Here is a 22864-nt window from a genome sequence, read left to right as displayed (position 1 = left end):
GCATGCTCCACAACTTGGCCATTCGACGAACCCAGCCAATGCCAGCCGACCCTCAAGGTCCAGCAGAGCAGGCGGACGAGGAGGAAGAGCATGCGGACGAGGAGGAGGAGGAAGATGGGAGGGCTCCTGAAAGTGGAAGGGCCGTTCGTCAGAGGCTCATAAGGACTCGGTTCTCGGCCCCTCTGACGGAATGATGGCTGTCATTCGTCCTGCGCACTTCGGATCGTTCAAAGCCTAGGAAGTCCACCATGAGTGTAAATAGTTACGAGTACCATTGTAAATAAAAAAAAATCTTTATTGTCAAAAAAGTGCTTCCTTCCAGCATAACAACGTCATGTCAACAGAAACCATAACTAACAAAATAACAGTAAACTCTCTGGCAAAGCCGCAAAACTAAACAAACCATCACAAACCATCACAACAGGTGAGGGTGTCCTTGAATTTGGAGGAAGAAACGTCTCAGCAACTCCCTCTACTGCTGGCCCCTTGATGGAGACTGACATCTCTTTCGCGGTCGGCCCCTTCCCTCCCTGCTGCTCCTACGTAATTGAACCCCAGTGGCTGGGTCAAGGCTGGGGGACGCCTGGTGACTGTCTGGAATCGCAGGAGCCCCTGATGGACGGTCTGGACGACCTCTGGGCTTGGAGGGTGCGGAGGCTGGCTGCTGATCTGGCCATGGCTGGAAGCAGTGTGCCCTGCAGGTGGTGGCAGCTGCACTGCAGACGTTCCAGCGGTGGCATGAGCAATGGTCACCTGCCGAGAGAGGACACCTGCACCATGGTCGGATGACACACTGGCTCTCGGAGGGGACCGGCTCGGCTCCACCGCCACAAGCGACTGCTTCACTGATTCCTGGCCTCGTGTGGTACTGGAAGGGCCCGGGGTGATCCTAGCTGATGCAGATAGGGTGGCAGCAGTGAGAGTTCGCGTTGCCTCAATCTGGGTCTGGACGAGGCCAGCAAGTGACTGCGTGGCAGCAGTGAGGACCTGTGTGGCAGGTGCCAGTGCTTCGGAGAAGCCCTGGACAGTTCTCTCCATTGCTTCGGACAAGGCCGGAGCAGTCCATTCCACTGCCTCGGACAAGCCCTGGACAGACCTTTCCAGGGATTGTCCGAAGCTCTGAACAGTCCTTTCCATAGCGGCCTCGAAGCCCTGGACAGTTCTCTCCATTGCTGCCCCGAAGCCCTGGACACTCCTCTCCATTGCAGCGCCAAAGTCCAGCACACTCTTTGCCAGTGTTTCTATCGACTGAGGCATCCTCCCCACTGCAGCCATAAGCTCAGTGTGCCTGAGCCGGGCCTGGGTGCTCATTTCAGCCAGGCTACGCACCTCCTCTGCACTCTGTGCAGCAGTCATCGCTCCCTGCCTCGCCCTCCGGGGAGCCGGTGCCCGAACTTGCCTACCCCCCTTGCATTGATGCAGGCTGTTGAATCCGTGAATCTTTAGGTAGTGTGTCCTTCAAATAATCGACAGAGACTGCAGAGGAACAATCAACAGGTGTTTACTGGATGAGGGTTGCTCTAAAACTAAACAGTACAGATCCCTACTCAGGGTTATATACAGGTGTGGTCACTGCCGGTACTACAGTATACAGGAGCTGTAAAAAGTAGTTCTCCCCCTTAAAGGCACATACACTACACAGGCCGCTTGTTCCGGCAACTGGCTCCTCATCAGAGCCCCCCCCCGCCCCCCTCCCCTCCAGGGAGCTACTATCCCCAGTCTGCAGATGTGTTGGTTCCCCTGCGGCTGGAACGGATGGTGCGGCTTCCTCCTGATCCTCGCCTCCGGAGCCACTGGCAGCTTCAGGGCTCGGATCCCGAGCTGGTGATGCAGCATCTGAAAGCAGGGAGGTGGAAGAGTGGCTTTAGCAAAAGGACAGGTTGGCAGCAAGGCATGCCAGATTGCGGCAAGGCTCTGACATGGCTCCACAGTGAGAAAGCATGCTGGCGGGGGGACCAAGTGGAAGGAGACAGCTGAAAAAGGTGAGATCCTTACCATCGCTGTCGACAATGGGGTCGGCAGCTGCAGTGGTAACAGGACCACTCAGACGTCCTCCAAGAATCTGATGCACTCTCTCCTCGAGATCCGTCAGAGTGACCACTTGTGGAGGTCCTCCACCGGTTCGAAGCTGGTCCTTGCGAATCGTCGCCAGCTTGGACTGCAGGGGAAAGAAGGGGAAGTTCTGTTACATGCTGCCCTGAGTGATCATCTCATGCCCCCCATGGTGCAAGAGCCCTTACATGATGCCCTGAGTGATCATCTCATGCCCCCCATGGTGCAAGAGCCCTTACATGATGCCCTGAGTGATCATCTCATGCCCCCCCATGGTGCAAGAGTCCTCACATGATGCCCTGAGTGATCATCTCATGCCCCCCATGGTGCAAGAGCCCTCACATGATGCCCTGAGTGATCATCTCATGCCCCCCATGGTGCAAGAGCCCTTACATGATGCCTTGAGTCAAATGTGCATGTGTGTGCCCAGAAAGGGCCATGGGTGCTTGCTGACACATGGCCATTGGGGCATCGCGCACCCTGTAGCCATGAAGTCAGGTGCAGATGGAGGGAATCAGAAGTTTGCATAAACACCACTCACCCTAACGACCCGAGTGAGGTCGTTAAATTTCTTCCTGCACTGAACAGGGCTCCTGGTCGCCATGCTGCTGGAGTTGACCCTCTGACAAACATCCCTCCAAGCTCGGCGGTAGTCCTTTTGATTCGGCCTCCTGCCATTGTCAGGATAGAGAACATCTCGACGGCGCTCCACTGCGGCCACCAACTGCTCCAGAGCCTCAGTGCTGAAGCGCTCTGCTCTCTGTCTCACCTTCTCCATCCTGACCAAGTTTTAAGCGCCAGAGAAGGGCGTGCGCCGATTCTGAGGCCTACAGGCCGATGAGTGTGGAAGCTGAGGCTGACTGACCCACCCCTTTAAGAGCCGGCCGGCGCCTGGAAGTCTCGTGGTTATTGGTAATTGAGATCACCTGCGCTGCGCCCGTCCGCGCCGATATTGGGTAGCGCCGGAAGTTTTGCGCGTTAGGAGGCCCGTGCAACGTCTGAATTCGCGCCTCAATCACCTTTGGGGGCAATGCAACCCAATATCGCGCCAGGCGGCGATAAGTTTCGTCTGGCTATAAACTTTGCGCAGCGCCAGTTCTAACGCCTCAAGCGGGGCTATACCCAATTTCTAGGCATAGGACTAAGCAGAACAAAAAGCAGCAACAACAACTTGTATTTATATGGTGCCTTTAACGTTGTAAAACGTCCCAAGGCGCTGCACAGGAGTATTTTAAGACAACAAATTTGACACCGAGCCACATAAGGATAAATTAGGGCAGGTGACCAAAAGCTTGGTCAAAGAGGTAAGTTTTAGGGAGCGTCTTAAATGAGGAAAGAGAGGTAGCGAGGCGGACAGGTTTAGGGAGGGAATGCCAGAGCTCAGGGCCCAGGCAACAGAAGGCACAGCCACCAAAGGTTGAGCGATTATAATCAGGGATCCTCAAGAAAGCAGAATTAGAGGAGTGCAGATATCTCGGAGGGGGGGGGGGGGGGGGGGTTGTGGGGCTGGAGGAGATTACAGAGATAGGGAGGGGTGAGGCCATGGAGGGATTTGAAAACAAGGATGAGAATTTTGAAACCGAGGCGCTGCTTAATCGGGAGCCAATGTAGGTCAGCGAGCAGAGGTGATGGGCGAACGGGACTTGGTGCGAATCACAACTGGCAAATTAGGAAAAACAGAATATTAGGCAATTAATTCAAGACTATCAGCTACTCTCAGTCCCTCGGGCTCACTCGGTCAGTTCCTTGTGTGCAGCTTGTCCCCGTTGCACTCTTGTTCTCCGTTTCCTTTCACTCTCAGTCTCCTTGGTCCCTGCCCCCTCACTTTGTGGGTCCTCGGTCTCTTTGCCCATCCTGCCTATTTCTGTTTCATATTGAGGGAGCCAGTACAAACGATACTGAGACTATGAGTAACACAGCAAGAGATGCCCTGGTGTGGTGAAAATTCATTTTGAGGTAACAAAAAAAAGGATCAAAGTTACTTTCAACATATATGTTTCCTGTCTAAAATCTCCCGTTTCACCCGAAAGGGACCATTTGCAACCTGCAGAGGGGGTTTTCAAAATATTAATTTAGAAAAATCAAATCAAATCACTTGGAATTCAAGTGTAAGAGTCAGGAATAAACCCTTGAACTAGAAGGACATCTTTACTTCAGATGACTTAGCAACTCAATGGTTTTTGCCAGTGACTGGGGAGTAGGAGGTGAGAATTGTCTCTATAGAGAGTCAGCTTTCTAACTACAAACGGTTACTCAGCATCTTCCAGGAAATGCATAATCTTTGTTCACAATTCTGCCTCATTCACCAGCAATTTAATTGTAGGCAGCCCACTTCCTAATTGTGGCACATGAATTCAGCCCACTACTCCCTACCCCCATATATCCTGCATTTACAATCGCGCCCATGCATTGTCCACATTTTAACTCTGGGCGATGGTGTCAAATGGGCGATATCGAGTTAGCCACCCATTATACACCTCGTCGGATTTTCCTTTCCGTTGAAGTTAATGGAAGGGGAAATTGGGTGGGGTCTATAATTGGCATCTAATTCGATATTGCCCATTTTACACTATCGACCCAAGTTCAAATTATCCCCAGGGAGTTACGACCAAATGTATTCTTAAGGTGAAGTGGGGTTAAAGGGCAGGGAGTCATTGGAACAGGGCACGCAGACATCATTCAATCCCCATTTTAAAGTCATACATTCTGTCCTTATTTTGTATAACACTTTGATTTTATATCATTATCTTTAGTTAAGTACCAATTTGGGAAGCAGAGAAGTAGAGTTAGTTGGAGCAGAGGAGTTTTTCTGCAGTTTGGGAAGCTAAGAGATGCACAACAAGCCCTACAGCACCACCACTGGTGGGAGTGTGTAATTACAGCATGCGATGTTTACATAGCGAGTTTCCATTATAAATGGAGATGTAGGAATTTAGAATGGAAAAAGTTGACCGGAAGTGCAGGCAGACAATATTTTTGTAAATATACATATAGTTTGATCTCCCGTGGTGTTGCTTACAATGAATTAGAGATTATACTGAAGTGTGACAGGATGTGAGTGTGATGCATATAGGAAGTACATGCTATATGCAAGACATTTAAGCCTAGAAATTCAATGAAGCCCAAAAACGGGAGGTGCCACCGCGGGCCAGGGTTAACGGCCGCCCGCAAAAAGAGCACAGGCAGCGCCGGTATTTTGGTGCTGCCTGCTGATTTAAAACAGCGGAGCGCAGAACCCCCCGTGCAACGCGCTCTTTCCGGCGGTAACATCAGCAGGAGGCCGAAGATCGCATCTAAAGGATCGGTGTGGCATTCTCGGGCAGTCACCTATTAACAGTGAAAGACTGTGGCATAGATGTTGTTAAACCCATTGCATGAGAAATCAATTGAAATAATTTTTTTTTTAAAGTGCAACATGAACCTCTTGGTCAGGAGTTTACTGGTGTAAATGGTGCAGAAGTGAGTTCAATTAAATTTTTAACAACAACAGACCTTTGAAGAACTCTTGGGGAAAATATGGTGTTAAATCTTCCTTAATTCTTGGCCTTTTAAAAACAAACTTCAAAACTTTGCATATTATTTTATCAGTTCCTAAACTAGAAAACACAATTTATAAAATTTCAGGAAATGCAGCTTTGATTTTTTCCTGAGATTCTTACAACTGTAGCACAGTATAGTTTATTTTAAAAGTATTTATTACCTGTAACGTTTGACTGACCAGGGGGGAGATTTGATGCATCTCATTGGAAGCAGTTTTCACTCCAATTACATAGTCTGAGCTCTCCATAGTTACCAGTTATCTCAGCAGCTATTTACTGTCTGGGTTATAGCTCACTGCTGCTTTCTCCCGGCTCTACACGCTGTCAACAGTTGCATGCACGGGTGTACTTCGGAGAGGGCGGTAAGCGGAGCGGCGAGCTCCAAAATTGATGAGCGTGCGTCAATTCGGCGTTGCACGTCGATTGACGTCACACACCTGGTAATTAAAATACTTGCGGCGCGCGGAGGCAACGGCAGCGCTGCCGACCTGCCCAATATGGCGGCCACCGCATTCCGTGCTAGAAGCGGGTGGAGGCGAGGCGGCCGCAAAGCGGCCATCATTTTTTCTTCAAAACCGGCCTTAACGGCTGGCGCTAAAGGTTCGAATTTCTAGGCCTGAGGATTTTGCTGGAAATACTGAACAGAAGAAACCTTCACAAGTACATTTACAATGTTGTTGTATCTAGTGCTCCTCAGGTATGGAGCAGATTGGACTTGGCTGTGATGTCCCACAATCAAATAGCCTGCCAAGACTCTAGCCTAGATTTTCCAATTGCCATTATTTTAAGGACAGTATTAACTCAAATAACACTGAATGGAAAATCTAGGCTTCCCTGTCTAGGCTCACACATGAAGGAATGGCGACTTGAGTTAGGTACCAGAGGGCACCTTGCATCTGTGGAACCCGTACCTCAGCAATAGCCAGTCCCTTCAGGCAAAATAGGGAGGAATAAATTAAACTATTCCTTTCCATCCTGTTCACCAAAGTGCTGCGCAGTAGAGATCCAGAGGTGTATAACACAGGCAACAACATCAGCAGTGGAACAGCCATGCTGAAAGCCATCATGGATGGAGTAGAATTTTCAAGGTGATGGACAATTTGAGAGTTAACAGCAGTTCACATCTAGTGAGGCTCCACGCTGGGAACAGAGCCTTGCGGTTTCAGTTCTCTAGTGTCAAACAAGAAGGCACTTCATTTCAAAGTTCCCGCCAATTATCTCTTCCTTATTAAAAAGTTACTGGGATCTCACATAGGTGGAACCACTCTGGGGGGCATTTGGCATGGGTTACATTCCCCTGATCTCCCTGCTTCAAATCCCCAAATTGCTCCTGATATGTTCCCCACCCCCTAACTGTTTACATGTGCTTGTGCCTCTGAGATCTCACCTTCAGGACTTGCTGACATTTTGTTTCCCAATATTCAAATCTCCATCTCAGGGATACACTGCCTGAATTTGGGACAAACCACATGTGTGTGATTGATTTTCTACTGCCCTTTGTCCCACACTGGACCAGTTCTTTTTGGAACTGAGGACAGCTTGGGAAACTGAGGGATAATCTGGGATATTCAAGGACCGATTTATTTACCGTGATAATGTACAGTCACTGCAGTGTATACAAAGGATGGGGGTGTAAAGAAGGCTATTGTTTCTGTTGCAATCAATGAACATATGAAAATAACAGGCAGGAAAAGGCCATCTGGTCCATCAAGCCTGTATCACACAGTTGAAGCTTCATGATTGGTCTAAACCACCCTGCACCCCCCCAGCAACCATGTCATTTTCTAGGAGAGGCAAAAAAACAAGTAAAAACCCAAGGCCAAATAGAAGGAAACAAATTGGGAAAATTCCTCTCTGGCCCCTTTAGGCATCTAAACTAGTCCAGTAGATCACATTTACTATGCTTATGTTATTAGACATTTCACCTACCTTTTATAAGACGTGATCTCTGCCCCAGCCAGGAACTGGTCCAGCTCTCGCTGGAAGGTATGTGGAGGGTCAGCACTCCCTGCATGAGCCAGTCACTTGTTCCATAGGTCTACTCTCCTCTAGCAAAAGAACTGTCTAACATCTAACCTAGCCCTATCCTTGTGTAACATACGCATGACCCCTGGTCTTCCCCACTCTATTAAATTTAAATAATCTATCAATAGGAACAGTCTAGTCCTTTAACTATTTTATAAACCGCTAACAAATCACCCAGAAGTCTACGCATCTCTAAAGTGAATAGACTCAGCTTTTCAAGCCTATCTGAGTAACTAAGGTTGTTTTAGCTGGGAATCATTCTTTTGGCTCTCCTCTGAATCTTTTCCAAGCCTTTATATCACCCATCACATGAGGGGACCAAAACTGGACACAGTATTCGAAATGTGGTCTAACCAAGGTCTTGTACAAGGACAAAATGGTGTGCTTTATTTTATATTGAATAGTCCTGTTAATATGACCTAACACCCTATTTACTTTGATTATGACTTCTCTGCGTTGATCATGAACCTTTAGAGAATTATGAATTATATTGCCAAGATCAACCAATTTAAGATCTGTTCCGTATAAAGTGAAAGTATACTTGGTGTTGGTCCTGCCCACATGCATCACACTGCACTTACCCAAGTGTCAGCTGTGGTTCAGTGGGTAGCACACTTGCCTCTGAGTCAGAAGGTTGTGGGTTCAATTCCCATTCCAGGGACTGAGCACATAATCTAGGCTGACACTCCAGTGCACTGCTGAGGGAGTGCTGCACTGTCGGAGGGGCAGTCTTTCAGATGAGACATTAAACCGAGGCCCTGTCTGCTCTCTCAGGTGGACGTAAAAGATTCCATGGCACTATTTCGAAGAAGAGCAGGGGAGTTATCCTGCGTCCTGGCCAATATTTATCCCTCAATCAACATCACTAAAAAAACAGATTATCTGGTCATTATCACATTGCTGTTTGTGGGAGCTTGCTGTGTGCAAATTGGCTGCTGTGTTTCCCACATTACAACAGTGACCACACTTCAAAAGTACTTCATTGGCTGTAAAGCGCTTTGGGACGTCCGGTGGTCATGAAAGGCACTATATAAATGCAAGTCTTTCTTTCTTAAATATTATTTGCCAGTGTTTGGTCCATTTTCCCAGCGTATCTAAATCTGCTTGTAGAGATTCGTTCTCCTCCACAGTCCTAACACTTGCAAAAATTTTTGTATCATGTGAACTTACTGACCATCCCGCAACACCTATATCTAGGCCCTAACACCGATCCCTGTAGGACACCACTGATAAACGGCCTCCAACCAGATCCACAGCCGTTAATAGCAATTTTCTGCCTACGGCAATGCAGCTAATTCTTAATCCATTGTAGCAACTTCCCACTGATTCCACAAGATTCTTTCTTGTAGAGTAACCTATTGTGAGGGATCTTGGAATACCTTCATCCACTGGTACAGAAATAGCACAAGGCAGTACAGAGGAAGCAGACTAAAGTAGTTGGTGCCATAAATTCCTTATGATACCCAGCTTTTTGATCAAGGGTTGCCCATAATTCTGCTTCTGACTGACTCAGCAAAAAGCTATCAGAATAGTTCCTCGTTATAATAAAAAATAATTAACATTGACATATTCTTGAAAGGATATTCTATGTGTAAAAATCAGAGTCTGAGCGTGTCTTTAGGTGAAACTCAGCAATGATCTGACTGCAACGTGAGGGACATTGAATACATGCATGAAGGAAACCTGGCTTATCCTGGATCACAAACTCGATATAATGAGATTTGCTGGGGAGCAATTCCCCATTCCCACAATTTTTGCTTCTCCTCTCCTGAAGGTGCTGACTCTTAGTTGGGGTACTGCTGCATGTGCACCAGGCACTCTCAGGTACCTTGTCCAAGTGCTCATTGTCCATGTGTAAGCCCAGACAGGGAATGTTAGCAGGCTATTCATACATAGAGGGCATCACTACTAAGCTGGGTCCCTTTAGATCATATCTACACATGCGTTTTCCAGCGGGACTCACTGGAATCAGGAGCAGGAACCTAACTGTGTCGCTCAGGGATACCGAGGTCAAGGGCCACAGTTCCACTACCGTCAACCTGACTGAGATAAGCTAACTCAACATAGACATGGGATCAAAGCTGGGACCTTCCTGGTCTGTGTGGCTCAGCTCCACACCGGCATGGAACCTACGAACTGAGCCTAAAACTACCTTGACATGAACCCTTTAGAGCCACGTAGAAGATATGTTGTGGACAGCTGTCTGTATGTGATTAATGTCTTCATAAATGAGGCTGACTAGCTAACTCCCGAGTACATCCATTCCTCCCGTCATACCGCTGGCCAGTACATATCCTGCACTGGTCTCACTGGCAACAGGTGTTCCAGAAGAAGAAACTGGAAGAATATTTTGTAACTTTATACCCAAGACACTCAAAGTGAGGCTACCTTATGATGTTACTGTGTCACTCTGATCATTTTGTATTTTACTGACATTTCTCTAGATGGGTGTTATAAATCAGGCTGTCCAGAATAAAATTATTAAAACAGATAACAGAAAATATATCAATAGTTTACTCAGGAAAAAAAAACCTTTTCTCAGAGTCTGATGGATGCCGTGTTGTAAAGATGCCCTGCTGTAATCTTGTGTATTTTCACTACCAGGGACGATTCCATTGCTTCAGCTTCCTGCAGTGATGCATCCTGGGTAGGATGACATCACCATGGCCAATTGCCACTCTGTGCTGTATATCTTTTCATACCGCTGTGGCTCACAAATTACTAAATTTTCTTCTCAGCTAAGTATCCATTTGGTCTACGAGCTAAATTTCTGCTATTTAGCACAGAAGCAGAGTCCAAACCAGGCGCAACATCAGCCTACCCATAACGTACCACTACAGAACCGTGAACGAACAGTTATCATTTTAAGAGTTTGGAAATTCCATTTTATGAAGCTGCATTTCTCAAGTACACAGGGGCATGCGGTGTGTAACAACTGCTTTCTTTGCCTTGAATGTAGTGGTGCATTCTGGCTAGGATGGCATCCTTGCAATCAGTTTGGTTCCTGATATTTCTACTGAAGATGACTTTTTGTTAATTAGCCGACTCTTCTCCTTTACATAATACAATTGAATTCTATGCTTGGATCAGAGTTATATCCAATCAGATATGTATTCGTTGGCTATGATTCTGTTTTGTGATTTGTTTTTTTTTGTAGCTGACCCCTGTGTCCAAGTGGATGGGAGCCCAAAATGTTGCTTTTTTAAATTTAGTCCCAAAATAACATTTACAAACGTGGTGCGAGCTCACCTGTGGGTTTACCTGCGTCCAGTCCTGCACACCTCCACGGTGTACCTGCAGATCCTCAGGCTGAAACCTGTGACGGAGAAGGGCAGCAGGCACTCGCGGATCCGGTCCTTAAAAATAGACTTGAACTCCCGCAACGGGCGCTGGCAAAGTATCGACTTTAAGCACGTGCTGCAGAACTGGTTCAAGCAACCTCACACCAACTGGGGCATTGAGATCAACGCCTTTGACATGAATGGCAACGACCTGGCTGTCACATCTCCAGGAATTGGAGAGAAGGGACTGGTGAGTACTGTTCACATTAAGTCCTCAGTGTCAAGGAGATACAGGTATCTCCAGTTTCAAGAGCATCACACACATATAGAGTATGTGATTGGTGAATGAAGACACCATCGTGTCACTGATCACCGATGCTTAAATAAAGAGAAACTGTTTCCAGTGGCAGGAGGGTCGGTAACCAGAGGATACAGATTTAAGATCATTGGCAAAAGAACCAAAGGGGAGATGAGGAGAAAAAATGTTTACGCAGCGAGTTGTTATGATCTGGAATGCGCTGCCTGAACAGGACACCGGAGGGGTTGCGACTGAACAGCACTGCTGAACTGGTTAATAGTTTACTGCTGTTAATGTCTGTTTAAAGTATTCTACAGAAAAATCACTGCTCGGCTGATTAAAGTGTTGGTGAGTGCAGCACAGTTAAAGCCCTGTGCTCCTGGACAGCTCTCTCACATCAATGGACCAGTTAATGCGTTAACTGCAGCAGAATCCTTGTTGAACAGATACTTTGCCAAAGAGTTTAGCTGCTCCACTGTTGAATTAACCTTGGCTCAGTGGGTTGGCGAATTCCTACCTGATCATTTTAATTCCCCCCACCGGTGGGAAACTGATGAATTGTTCTCTGAAGGGTCATTAAGAAGGCACGAACAGCCCTTCATGAGCAAACACAGATGTTTCAGAATAAAAAAGTTGTTTCAAATTTCACACCATTTTTTGGGCAGAGAACTGAGAGTAGCGCAAAGGGAAAAAGACAGGTGTAGTTTTCCGCCAGCTTCAATACAGATGTTCACTGCAGAAAGCATCTCCCGCAATTGGCAATCACACTTTGTGAGGCTGCAATGATGGCTGCTGTGGGAAATGGAAATGTCACGGATGATGCAATGGGGGTGGCGGGGACTGTTCGAAGGTTGTGGCAATGTAGCAGCAGCTTTAAACTCTGCTCCCATAATGGCTTCCTTCGTAAATCCAACATTACTAAATCAGATGATCTGGTCATTATCTCATTGCTGTTTGTGGGAGCTTGCTGTGCGCAATTTGGCTGCTGCGTTTCCTACATTACAACAGCGACTACACTTCAAAAAGTACTTCATTGGCTGTGAAGCATTTTGGGACATCCTGAGGTTGTGAAAGGCGCTATAGAAATGCAAATGTTTTCTTTCTTCTTTATAACGGCTAGAGAATTCCTTGCTTATACAGCAGTGTTCCACAATAGGCTTGACTCGCATTTGTATTGATGCCTGATGTCTCCACATGCATCACTACAGCATGCTCACTCCCCTATGCTCCTGAAGGCATTGATTCATAGGGCTCGATTTTCCAAGCCCCGAGGCGGCGGGTTTGGAGGCAGGAAAATTGCAGAATTGGGGGGCAGGAACCGAACCCACCCCCATGCCAATGTCCCAGGAGGCAGGTACCTGACCTGCGCTGGGAGCCGCCTCCCCGAGGCGGGAAGGGGATTAGTGCCAATTAACTGCCTGTTAACAGGTAGTTTACAGGCAGTTTTTTGCCTAATCCCTATTTTTAGCCCTGAAGTGTGAGCTGTCCGACGGCTCTGAACCACACCAAGTTAGCGAGGCGGGCCATCGGTCTGAAGGGGTTGGAGGGGTCGAGATGTCTGTTGTGCAGGTGAGTGATGGGTGCATGTGTGCAGAGGTAAGTGTGTGAGGTAAGTGTAAAGTGTTATAATAAGTTTTACTAACCTTTACTTTCTCCTGCAGACTTCCTCCCTTCAGTTCTCGGGAGTCCCTCAGTTCACCGGCACAGAAAGCAGAATGGCCGCTGAACTGTCAAAAGCTGCAGCCTCTGCTTTCTGGTCTGGAGAGCTCTCTAACTGAATCTGAGTAGAAGGACTCAAGTTAGAAGACAGATTGTCAGTGTTTGATAGCTTCACAGAGCTGTCAAACGCTGATTTTTCACCTGTCAAATGCTCTTGACAGATGAAATGTCAATCGCTGACGTCACCAGTAACCAGGTGTCCCTTAACTGGCCTGCTGAGCGCGCTGGGCGGGCTTAACAAGGTCAATCAAGGGAAAATAGCGTGGGTTGGCCACAAGTCGATGGAGGCGGGACTACAACCCAAAAAGTGGGAGTCCCGCCTCCAAAAGCTCCCCATTGACAAAATCGAGCCCATAGTGAGGTACAGTTGTATCGCTCTGTGTTACATCACTCAAGTGGCCATTTTGCATGAGCGAGTCTAAACAGTGAGCGTCGCAACTAATTTGGCTGGGAATGAAGGGCGGGGCAGCAACCCTGGTCCTGTCCTCACCCCATTTCCACACATGCACTTTCCTCACCATCCAAACAGCTGAAGCTCATCCAAGTCCATGGTGAGGCCTTTGTCCACAACAATATTTACAGCTCGCCATTATCATTTTGCAGACCTGGTCTGACCTGACCAGTCCTATTCATTAATCCACATGGCGGAGAGCTAGGCTCATAGGAGGAGGTACAGCAGTGGGAATACAGCTAGGTACACCACTATAATTTTCCTTTACTCATGAAGCATGAAGATAGAATGGGAAAACCAAATTGAACAGTGTCTCACCTTAAGGCAGGCTGGTGAGGTGCATTCCTCCCAGCATGCAATGGGAAGTGGTTGTTAGGAGTATGTAAATTTTAACAATGTGTCTTAAATGGCTACTAGGAGTATGTGAATTCTAACAACCCATTTAAACTGACTGTTGGAATTATATGAATGTGAATTTGAGCAATAAATTTAAAATGGATACTAAGGGGGTGATTTTCTGACGTCAGAGGAGGCGGGTAAATCAGAATCGAAGAGGTCGGGTTCGGAACCCGCCTCCGTGGGATTTTGCCGGTGCCGGTTTTGGAGGTCGGGAAACTCTCCCGCCTCCAGCTGGCCATTGCGCTATTAAAGATCCTTAAATGCTCGTTAAGGGCCTCTCTAAGCCTATTTTGAGAGGCCCTTGTGATTTTTCCAGCTTTTCGGCGTGATCCACGCACCTCCTAAACCACGCCAGGTAAAGCTGGCGGGTTGACTTGTGGGTGGCCTTCTCACTGCTGCAAGTCTAACAAGACATTGTTTACTGCAGCAAGGATTACTTGCAGGTGCCAGACCTTGGCTTTAAAAGGTCGCTGAGCACTTTTAGAAGGCCCTCCGAAGTCAGAGGTGCTGCAACTTGACTCCATCAACTGTGGGACCTCCTTGGAAGACCTTCTCCCCGCTTGCAATGAGTGCTTCCCCAAAGGAGGCATCTACAAGCAGCATGGGAACCATTTGTTTTCTTTCTGCATGAACCTCAGATGAGGAGGATCTGGAGAAGGAGGAGGAGGTCAGAGCGCCGGTGTATCGACCAGTGGCAGCACGTGAGCACATGGCTGCCCGAGATGCAAGGGATGAACTTATCATGGCCAGATTTGCATAGGTTGCCCAAGTTGGCACATGTCCTTGGCTCCATCCTAAGACATTATTGACAATGGATATGACTCTCTGGCCTCCTTTTACTTTGGCCACCAACCTGACAACGCAAGTGTGGCGGTGCCCGCAATGTGGAGCTGCCTCAGCTGAAAGAACAGATGGCATAACGCCAACATTTTGGCTTCAAATCATTTTAATGCTTTCCAAAAGGGATGGCATTTCATCAATACACAGAAACAGTCTCCCTATCTGCACACAGATCTGGAGGTTATATCCCTTGCCAGCTGTACCCACACAGCCTTGGTTTCTTTGGCAGGCCTCTTCCTCCGAGATGTGGAAGAGTAACTCCATGCTAGCTGTCACCCCCTCCAACAACATTTGCAGCGCCTCATCTGAGAGCCTCGGGTAGGCCCTTGCCTTGGAATTGGACATAGTGGTTTCTCAAAAGATGTTGGAGGTGGTGCTGGAGAAGCAGAAATGCTGTGGAATGAGCCAAGGGAGCAAGAAGCCATAAAATCAGACTGGAAAAGTGCTGTTAACGGAGGTGAGTTTCAGTCCCAAAACACTAATTGAACAAGGGCATCCCACACCTCTGAAGTCAAGTGGCCAATCATGGGAAAATCGCAAATTTTTGAAACCTATCAGTGGAGGCGAGTTTCAAACCTACCCAAACTGAAACCCACCTCCATCTTGCCTCCAGTGGGAAGAACTAAGAGTGTGTGAATTTTAGCAATGCATTTAAAATGGCTGCTAGGGCTGTGTGAATTCCAATAATGCGCATAAAATGGCTGATAGGAATATGTGAATTTTAACAATGATTGCTAGGATTGTGTGAAATCTAGCCACATATTCAAAATATTCTGTTCTGAATAAGGGGCCGCACCCGAAACATGAACTTGTCTGTCCTCCCCATGGATGCTGACTGATGTGCTGTGCATTTCTAGCATTTCCTGCTTTTGTTTCAAATTTCCAGCACCTGCAGTAATTTGTTCTTTTACATTTAAATTGCTGCAGGGATTTCATGAATTTTCTCAATGTATTTAAACTGATTTCTAGGAATATGTGAATTTTAACATTTAAAATGGCAGCTAGGAGTACATGGATTTTAACAATGCCTTTAGAGCGCCTGCAAGGTGTATGTGAATATTGGCAATGTATTAAAAATGGTTGTTATATGAAATTGTTAACAGTGTATTTAAAATGGCTGTTAGCAGTATATGAATTTTAACAATGTGTTTGTTTCCAGCACTGCATGTGGAGCGAATAGCGCAAACTAGCATAGAGGAGGAAATCAAGGCATTTTGTACTTGATTTTCTATTTTGCTCTTTGTTCCATTGCAGAGAGAAGATTTTTGGTGCATGTGTGTGCAGTTTTGGTCTCCTTACCCAAGAAAGGATATACTTGCCATAAAGGGAGTGCAGCAAAGGTTCACCAGACTGATTCCTGGGATGGCAGGACTGTCGTATGAAGAGAGATTGGGTCGACTAGGCCTGTATTCACTAGAGTTTAGAAGAATGAGAGGGGATCTCATTGAAATGTGTAAAATTCTGACCGGGCTAGACAGACTGGATGGAGGGAGGATGTTTCCCCTGGCTGGGGGGTCTAGAACGAGGGGTCACAGTCTCAGGATACGGGGTAGGACATTTAGGACTGAGATGAGGAGAAATGTCTTCACTCAGAGGGAAGAGAGAAGAGAGGTCAACCTGTGGAATTCTCTACCACAGAAGGCTGTGGAGGCCAAGTCACTGAATATATTTAAGGAGGAGATAGATAGATTTCTAGACACATAAGGCATCAAGGGGTATGGGGAGAGAGTGGGAATATGGTATTGAGGTAGAGGATCAGCCATAATCATATTGAATGGCGGAGCAGGCTCGAAGGGCCGACTCCTGCTCCTATAGAAACATTGGGAAGATTTATAGATACACTCCAATGAAAAAACGTTTCTTTTCTTTCAACAGCAACCATTCCTGGAAGTCAAAGTGGCAGAAACAAACAAACGTACCCGGCGAAACCTGGGGCTAGACTGTGACGAGCACTCCACAGAGTCGCGCTGCTGCCGCTACCCGCTAACGGTTGATTTTGAGGCCTTTGGCTGGGACTGGATTATTGCTCCCAAGCGATACAAAGCCAACTACTGCTCTGGTCAATGCGAGTACATGTTCATGCAGAAATACCCACATACCCACCTGGTGCACCATGCCAATGCCCGGGGCTCAGCAGGCCCCTGCTGCACGCCAACCAAAATGTCACCCATCAACATGCTTTACTTCAACGACAAGCAACAGATCATCAATGGGCAAATTCCAGGCATGGTGGTCGATCGGTGTGGCTGCTCTTAAAAAAAAAAATCAACCAAACTTCCTTTCCCCTGCCATTGGGAATTGTATTGTTCATTGTTCTTGAATGTTATGTCAAAACTACATCATGCACTGTGCAATAAGCAGAGAGAGAGAGAGAGTGAGAATTGGGCCTCAAGGTGGAGTCTCATCATCAGGAACCCTTTTTAAAAAAAGCCAGTTAATAAGAACTAGGACTAACCTTGATTCCAGATTTGTTTTTTTCTACACAGTGACTGCTGATGGCATTATCAGAGCAAATAGTTTTGGAGGAGTTACTAAGGCCAACCATGAGTGAAATAAATTAACATATTCAAAAGTGAAGGCAAAGCACCCTGGGTAAATGGTGTCAACTGACCTGAGTTTCGTTCCCACACATTCTTCGAATCAGTAACCCTCCAAGACAGTATCCCTCGTGATGTCATCAAACCTCACTGTTTAAACAAAAAATAATTTAGAAAATAATGGAAGTAGAGAAAGATCAAACGGGTGTTGATGTTAATAATGATTCTCTACAATACAGTAGTTTGTTTTTAAAGGGAGTGCTGACAGTGAGACTCCCTCTTTAAGAGGAAAACAAAGAGTCAAAATACGGAGCAGGGACGCTCTAAAGTTTACAAATTCTTCCTCAAAAATGTTTAAATGAAGACTTCAGTGAGCTGCAGATAGATGAAGAGGGCCCTGGAGAGGAAGTGTAGTGTTCTGTTTTCATTTTTATTCATCGCTGAACTCATATTCACCTGAAAGATAAAACCAAGGAATGCTGGGAAGGCCGAGAAAGTTTGGGGTGAGACCCAGAATCATTCTAATGAAGAGTTTCACCCCAAACATTAACTTATCCCTTCTCTCCACAGATGCTAACTGACCTGCTGTGCATTTCCAGCATTTTGTGGTTTTATTTCAGACTTCCAGCATTTGCAGTTTTCCTTCACCATCACATGCAAGATACTAGGAATCTCACCAGTAAGTACGGAACAACTGACAGTCTCTGGGCAGGAGACCTTTTTAGCTTCTTTGTCTTAAGAAGTTGGTACACTGTGTGAGAACAGGCTTGTGATCACCCCCTACCCAACCCAAACCATTATAGCTTTACCTCAAGGGGGCATGGAATATAATGGGGAGGAGGTAATGCTTCAGTTGTGTAGAGCCTCGGTCAAACCGCATCTGTAGTCACTGGGTTCAGTTCTGGGCCCCGCACCTCAGGACGGATATATTGGCCTTGGAAGGGGAGCAGCGCAGATTCACCAGAATGATACTGGGGGCTAAAAGGGTTAAATTATGAGGACAGGTTGCATAAACTAGGCTTGTATTCACTCGAGTTTAGAAGGCTAAGGGATGATCTAAATCAAGGTGTTTAAAATGATTAAAGGATTCGATAGAGAGAAACAATTTCCTCTGGTGGGGGGAGTCCAGAACAAGGGGGCATGACCTTAAAATTAGAGCCAGGCCGTTCAGGGGTGATGTCAGGAAGCACCACTTCACACAAAGGGGAGTGGCAATCTGGAACTCTCTCCCCCAAAAAGCTGTGGATGCTGGGAGACAATTGAAAATTTCAAGAGTTAGATCAATAGATTTTTGTTAGGTAATGGTGACTCTATCCAAAAGAGTGAACCTTGACCTCAGCACTGGGGATGGAGCATGTTCTCACTTTTTGCACCCTGTGTTGACATCAAGCATTTCAGGTCAGCGTAAAGCTCCCTCCTCTCTGCTCCAGTCAGTACTAAGCATTACTTCCTGATTTACCAGCCATGATTTTCCTGTTAATTAAAATGAATGGGGGCAAAATCACAGGCTGACAAGAATACAAGCCAAATCTCAGCCAATATTGGAACTGCAGCCTAACTGATGGCTGCTGCAGGTTTAGCATTTCCTCTTTGCTTTTGTACTCTCTGCCCCTGTTTATAAAACCTAGGAACCCATACACTTTATTTTTGCAGCTTTTTCAACTTGTCCTCCCACTGTTAATCCCTTTTCAGTAGCACGATGTGTAAAAGCATCTTGGGATGTCAGGAAGCACTTCTTCAAACAAAGGGAAGTGGAAATCTGGAACACTCTCCCCCAAAAAGCTGTTGAGGCTGGGGGTCAACTGAAAATTATTATTAAGGGTTACAGAACCAAGGCAGGTAGATGGGAGTTAACATACAGATCAGCCATGATTTAATTAAATGGCGGAACAGGCTCGAGAGGCTGAACGGGCTCCTCCTGTTCCTAATGCAACAGGCTCGAGGGGCTGAACGGCCACCTCCTGTTCCTGTGTAACAGGCTCAAGGGTCTGAATGGCCTCCTCCTGTTCCTGTGTAATAGGCTCGAGGGGTCTGAATGGCCTCCTCCTGTTCCTAATGTAACAGGCTCAAAGGTCTGAATGGCCTCCTCCTGTTCCTAATGTAACAGGCTCGAGGGGGCTGAATGGCCTCCTCCTGTTCCTAATGTAACAGGCTCGAGGGGCTGAATGGCCTCCTCCTGTTCCTAATGTAACAGGCTCGAGAGGCTGAATGGCCTCCTCCTGTTCCTAATGTAACAGGCTCGAGAGGCTGAATGGCCTCCTCCTGTTCCTGTGTAATAGGCTCGAGGGGTCTGAATGGCCTCCTCCTGTTCCTAATATAACAGGCTCGAGAGGCTGAATGGCCTCCTCCTGTTCCTAATGTAACAGGCTCGAGGGGCTGAATGGCCTCCTCCTGTTCCTAATGTAACAGACTCGAGGGGCTGAATGGCCTCCTCCTGTTCCTAATGTAACAGGCTCAAAGGTCTGAATGGCCTCCTCCTGTTCCTGTGTAATAGGCTCGAGGGGGCTGAATGGCCTCCTCCTGTTCCTAATGTAACAGGCTCGAGGGGCTGAATGGCCTCCTCCTGTTCCTAATGTAACAGGCTCGAGGGACTTAATGGCCTCCTCCTGTTCCTAATGTAACAGGTTCGAGGGGGCTGAATGGCCTCCTCCTGTTCCTAATGTAACAGGTTCGAGGGGGCTGAATGGCCTCCTCCTGTTCCTAATGTAACAGGCTCAAAGGTCTGAATGGCCTCCTCCTGTTCCTGTGTAATAGGCTCGAGGGGGCTGAATGGCCTCCTCCTGTTCCTAATGTAACAGGCTCGAGGGACTTAATGGCCTCCTCCTGTTCCTAATGTAACAGGTTCGAGGGGGCTGAATGGCCTCCTCCTGTTCCTAATGTAACAGGCTCAAAGGTCTGAATGGCCTCCTCCTGTTCCTGTGTAATAGGCTCGAGGGGGCTGAATGGCCTCCTGTTCCTAATGTAACAGGCTCGAGAGGCTGAATGGCCTCCTCCTGTTCCTAATGTAACAGGTTCGAGGGGGCTGAATGGCCTCCTCCTGTTCCTAATGTAACAGGCTCAAAGGTCTGAATGGCCTCCTCCTGTTCCTGTGTAATAGGCTCGAGGGGGCTGAATGGCCTCCTCCTGTTCATATGACACCAAGCTTGGATTTTAAGAAAATGTAGATTGCAGGACAAAGGGAGGACTGAGGGATGACACTAAGATGGGGGGGAAAGTAGTGAGTGAGGAGGACATAAAAAACCTGCAAGGGGACATAGACAGGCTAAGTAAGTGGGCAGAGATTTGGCAGATGGAATACAATGCTGTAAAGTGTGAGGTTATGCATTTTGGCAGGAAAAATCGTAGAGCAAGTTATTATCTTAATGGCAAGAAACTGGAAAGTACTGAAGTACAAAGGGATCTGGGGGTCCTGGTGCACGAAACTCAAAAGGTTAGTATGCAGGTGCAGCAAGTGATTAAGAAGGCCAATGGAATGTTGGCTTTCATTGCTAGGGGGATAGAATATAAAAATAGGGAGGTATTGCTTCAGTTGTACAAGGTACTGGTGAGACCGCACCTGGAATACTACGTACAGTTTTGGTGTCCATACTTAAGAAAGGACATACTTGCTCTCGAGTCAGTACAAAGAAGGTTCACTCGGTTAATCCCGGGGATGAGGGGATGGACATAGGAGAGGTTGAGTAGATTGGGACTCTACTCATTGGAGTTCAGAAGAATGAGAGGCGATCTTATTGAAACATATAAGATTGTGAAGGGGTTGGATCGGGTGGATGCGGGGAAGATGTTCCCGGTGATGGGTGAAACTAGAACTAGGGGGCATAGTCTTAGAATAAGGGGCTGCTCTTTCAAAACTGAGATGAGGAGGAACTACTTCACTCAGAGGGTGGTAGGTCCATGGAATATGCTGCCCCAAAAAGCTGTAGAAGCTACATCATTACATAAATTTAAAACAGAAATAGACAGTTTCCTAGAAGTAAAGGGAATTAAGGGTTACGGGGAGCGGGCAGGAATTTGGACATGAGTCTAGGTTCGGATCGGTCATGGCCCTGTGGGTAGCGGAGCGGGCCCAGGGGCCGTGTAGCCTGATCCTGCTCCTATTTCGTGTGTCTAATTCTGTTAGATTCAGGAGATGGTTCTGTGATAGTGGATTGGCGGTTAGGATCAGATCAGCCATGATCTTATGGAATGGCGGAGCAGGCTCGAGGGGCCGATTGGCCTACTCCTGCTCCTATTTCTTATGTTCTTAATGCGATAGGGTAGGAGGAGGAATTGTGTAGGACAAGGTATTTGGAGATTTGGGGGAACAAGGGAGGAAAGTTCAGAGGAGCACTCACCAAGGTCATATCCCTATCCTCTCAGCATTTCTAGCAGGTTATTGCAATCTAATTATTTACCCATCAGTGAAGTCAGCAGATCAAACTTTGTCCTCACCTTGGAATGTGGTCACACCATCCCATACCCTGGTGGACAGGAGGTCCATAAGGAGATCACAACAAATGCCATGCCTAGCACTTTAAAACATTCTAGGTTGTTGAGACAGGGATTCCCTGTTGAGCTGCAGTGTTCTTCTGAGGCTCATCAATATTCATGAGCATTTCTCTTTAATATGCACGCCGTGATGCTGACCTGCAAAACAGCTCATGAATATGATCAGTGTACAGTGGCTGGAATGGACGGAGAAAGAGTTGACAGATGTTGCAATCGAATACAAACAGCTGCGTTGAGAAACGAGCAGTTTCATTAAACTCCAGAGATTGAAGGAATATGTAAATAATTTAGACTGTAGCAAATTGTAGCACATTTCCTCATTGTGTTATTTTTGGGCTATGATACAAATGTTGGAATATTAATGAGATCCTTAGGGATCAGCATCACTATGCGCATATGAAATCAGCTTCTTGTGAATATTTATAAGCATCAGCATGCTACCCTCCCTCTCAACCGTTACTGTGATTACTCTTAGAATGATAGAGGTTCCTGCTTCAAGAACCAATTCTGGCCTCTTGAGCATCATCGATTTTCTTCGCCCCACCATTGGCACCGTGCCTTCAGCTGCCTGGGCCATAAGCTCTGGAATTCCCTCCCTAAACCTCTCCGCTTCTCTACCTCTCTCCCTCCTCCTTTAAGACGCTCCTTAAAACCTACTTCTTTGAACAAGCTTTTGGTCATCTGGCCTAATATCTCCTTATGTGGCTCGGTGACAAATTATGTCTGATAACGCGCCTGTGAAGCGCCTTGGGGCATTTTACTACGTTAAAGGCGCTGTATAAATACAAGTTGTTGTTGAGGGAAAACTGCAACAAGAGTGACCATCTTGCCCCGCAATGGGCCACTCTCACACAACCCTGGAAGAACCAACCTGGACTGCTGTCATAGATGTGTGCCCTAGCAGTCAGATTAAGAATAGAACTGGCAGAGGCCTTTGAGCAGATTGCCAGTTCACTTTCTGCTCTGTATGCTGGAGCGGAGGGAACCCAAAGAGCAGGACAGGAATTTTTTTTTTAAAATTGGCAGAGAAAATAATAGGCTCACTTTTCTACAAATGGCCCAAAGTGACCTCAGCTATGTACAGCCTCAATCAGGTCTACAACTTGAAGAAGTTAATGAGGGGTTTTGATAGAATAGATTGGGAGAATCAGTTTCCACTAGCAGGAGGGTCGGTAGCCAGGGAACACAGATTTAAGGTGATTGGCAAAAGAACCAGAGAGGGGGGGGGGGGATGA

General features: G+C 46.9%; 1 protein-coding gene across 4 annotated transcripts in view; it reads right to left on the bottom strand.

Moving 5' to 3' along the window:
* Positions 1 to 1485: 1485 nt before the first annotated feature.
* The window catches only part of LOC147097111 (uncharacterized), a 272785-nt gene continuing 251406 nt past the window's right edge, over positions 1486 to 22864 (bottom strand). For 2 of the 4 annotated variants that reach the window (XM_085972975.1, XM_085972977.1), the window contains 3 exons: positions 17216 to 17291; positions 1996 to 2158; positions 1486 to 1836 (listed from right to left, as the gene is read on the bottom strand). In XM_085972975.1, the coding sequence (XP_085829101.1) occupies positions 1544 to 1836; positions 1996 to 2158; positions 17216 to 17236 (477 nt within the window). In that variant the 5' untranslated portion in view covers positions 17237 to 17291 and the 3' untranslated portion in view covers positions 1486 to 1543. Of the gene's footprint in view, positions 1837 to 1995; positions 2159 to 17215; positions 17292 to 21572; positions 21806 to 22864 lie in introns of all 4 variants that reach the window. The other 2 variants (XM_085972976.1, XM_085972974.1) reach the window with 2 other exon arrangements.

Source organism: Somniosus microcephalus, chromosome 33, assembly GCF_052327205.1.
Source record: "Somniosus microcephalus isolate GS21.2 chromosome 33, FLI_Smic_1.0, whole genome shotgun sequence".
In the NCBI taxonomy this organism is placed as follows: Eukaryota; Metazoa; Chordata; class Chondrichthyes; order Squaliformes; family Somniosidae; genus Somniosus; species Somniosus microcephalus.
Note: the sequence above shows the minus strand (reverse complement) of the source record. Positions and strands in the feature narration are given on the sequence as shown.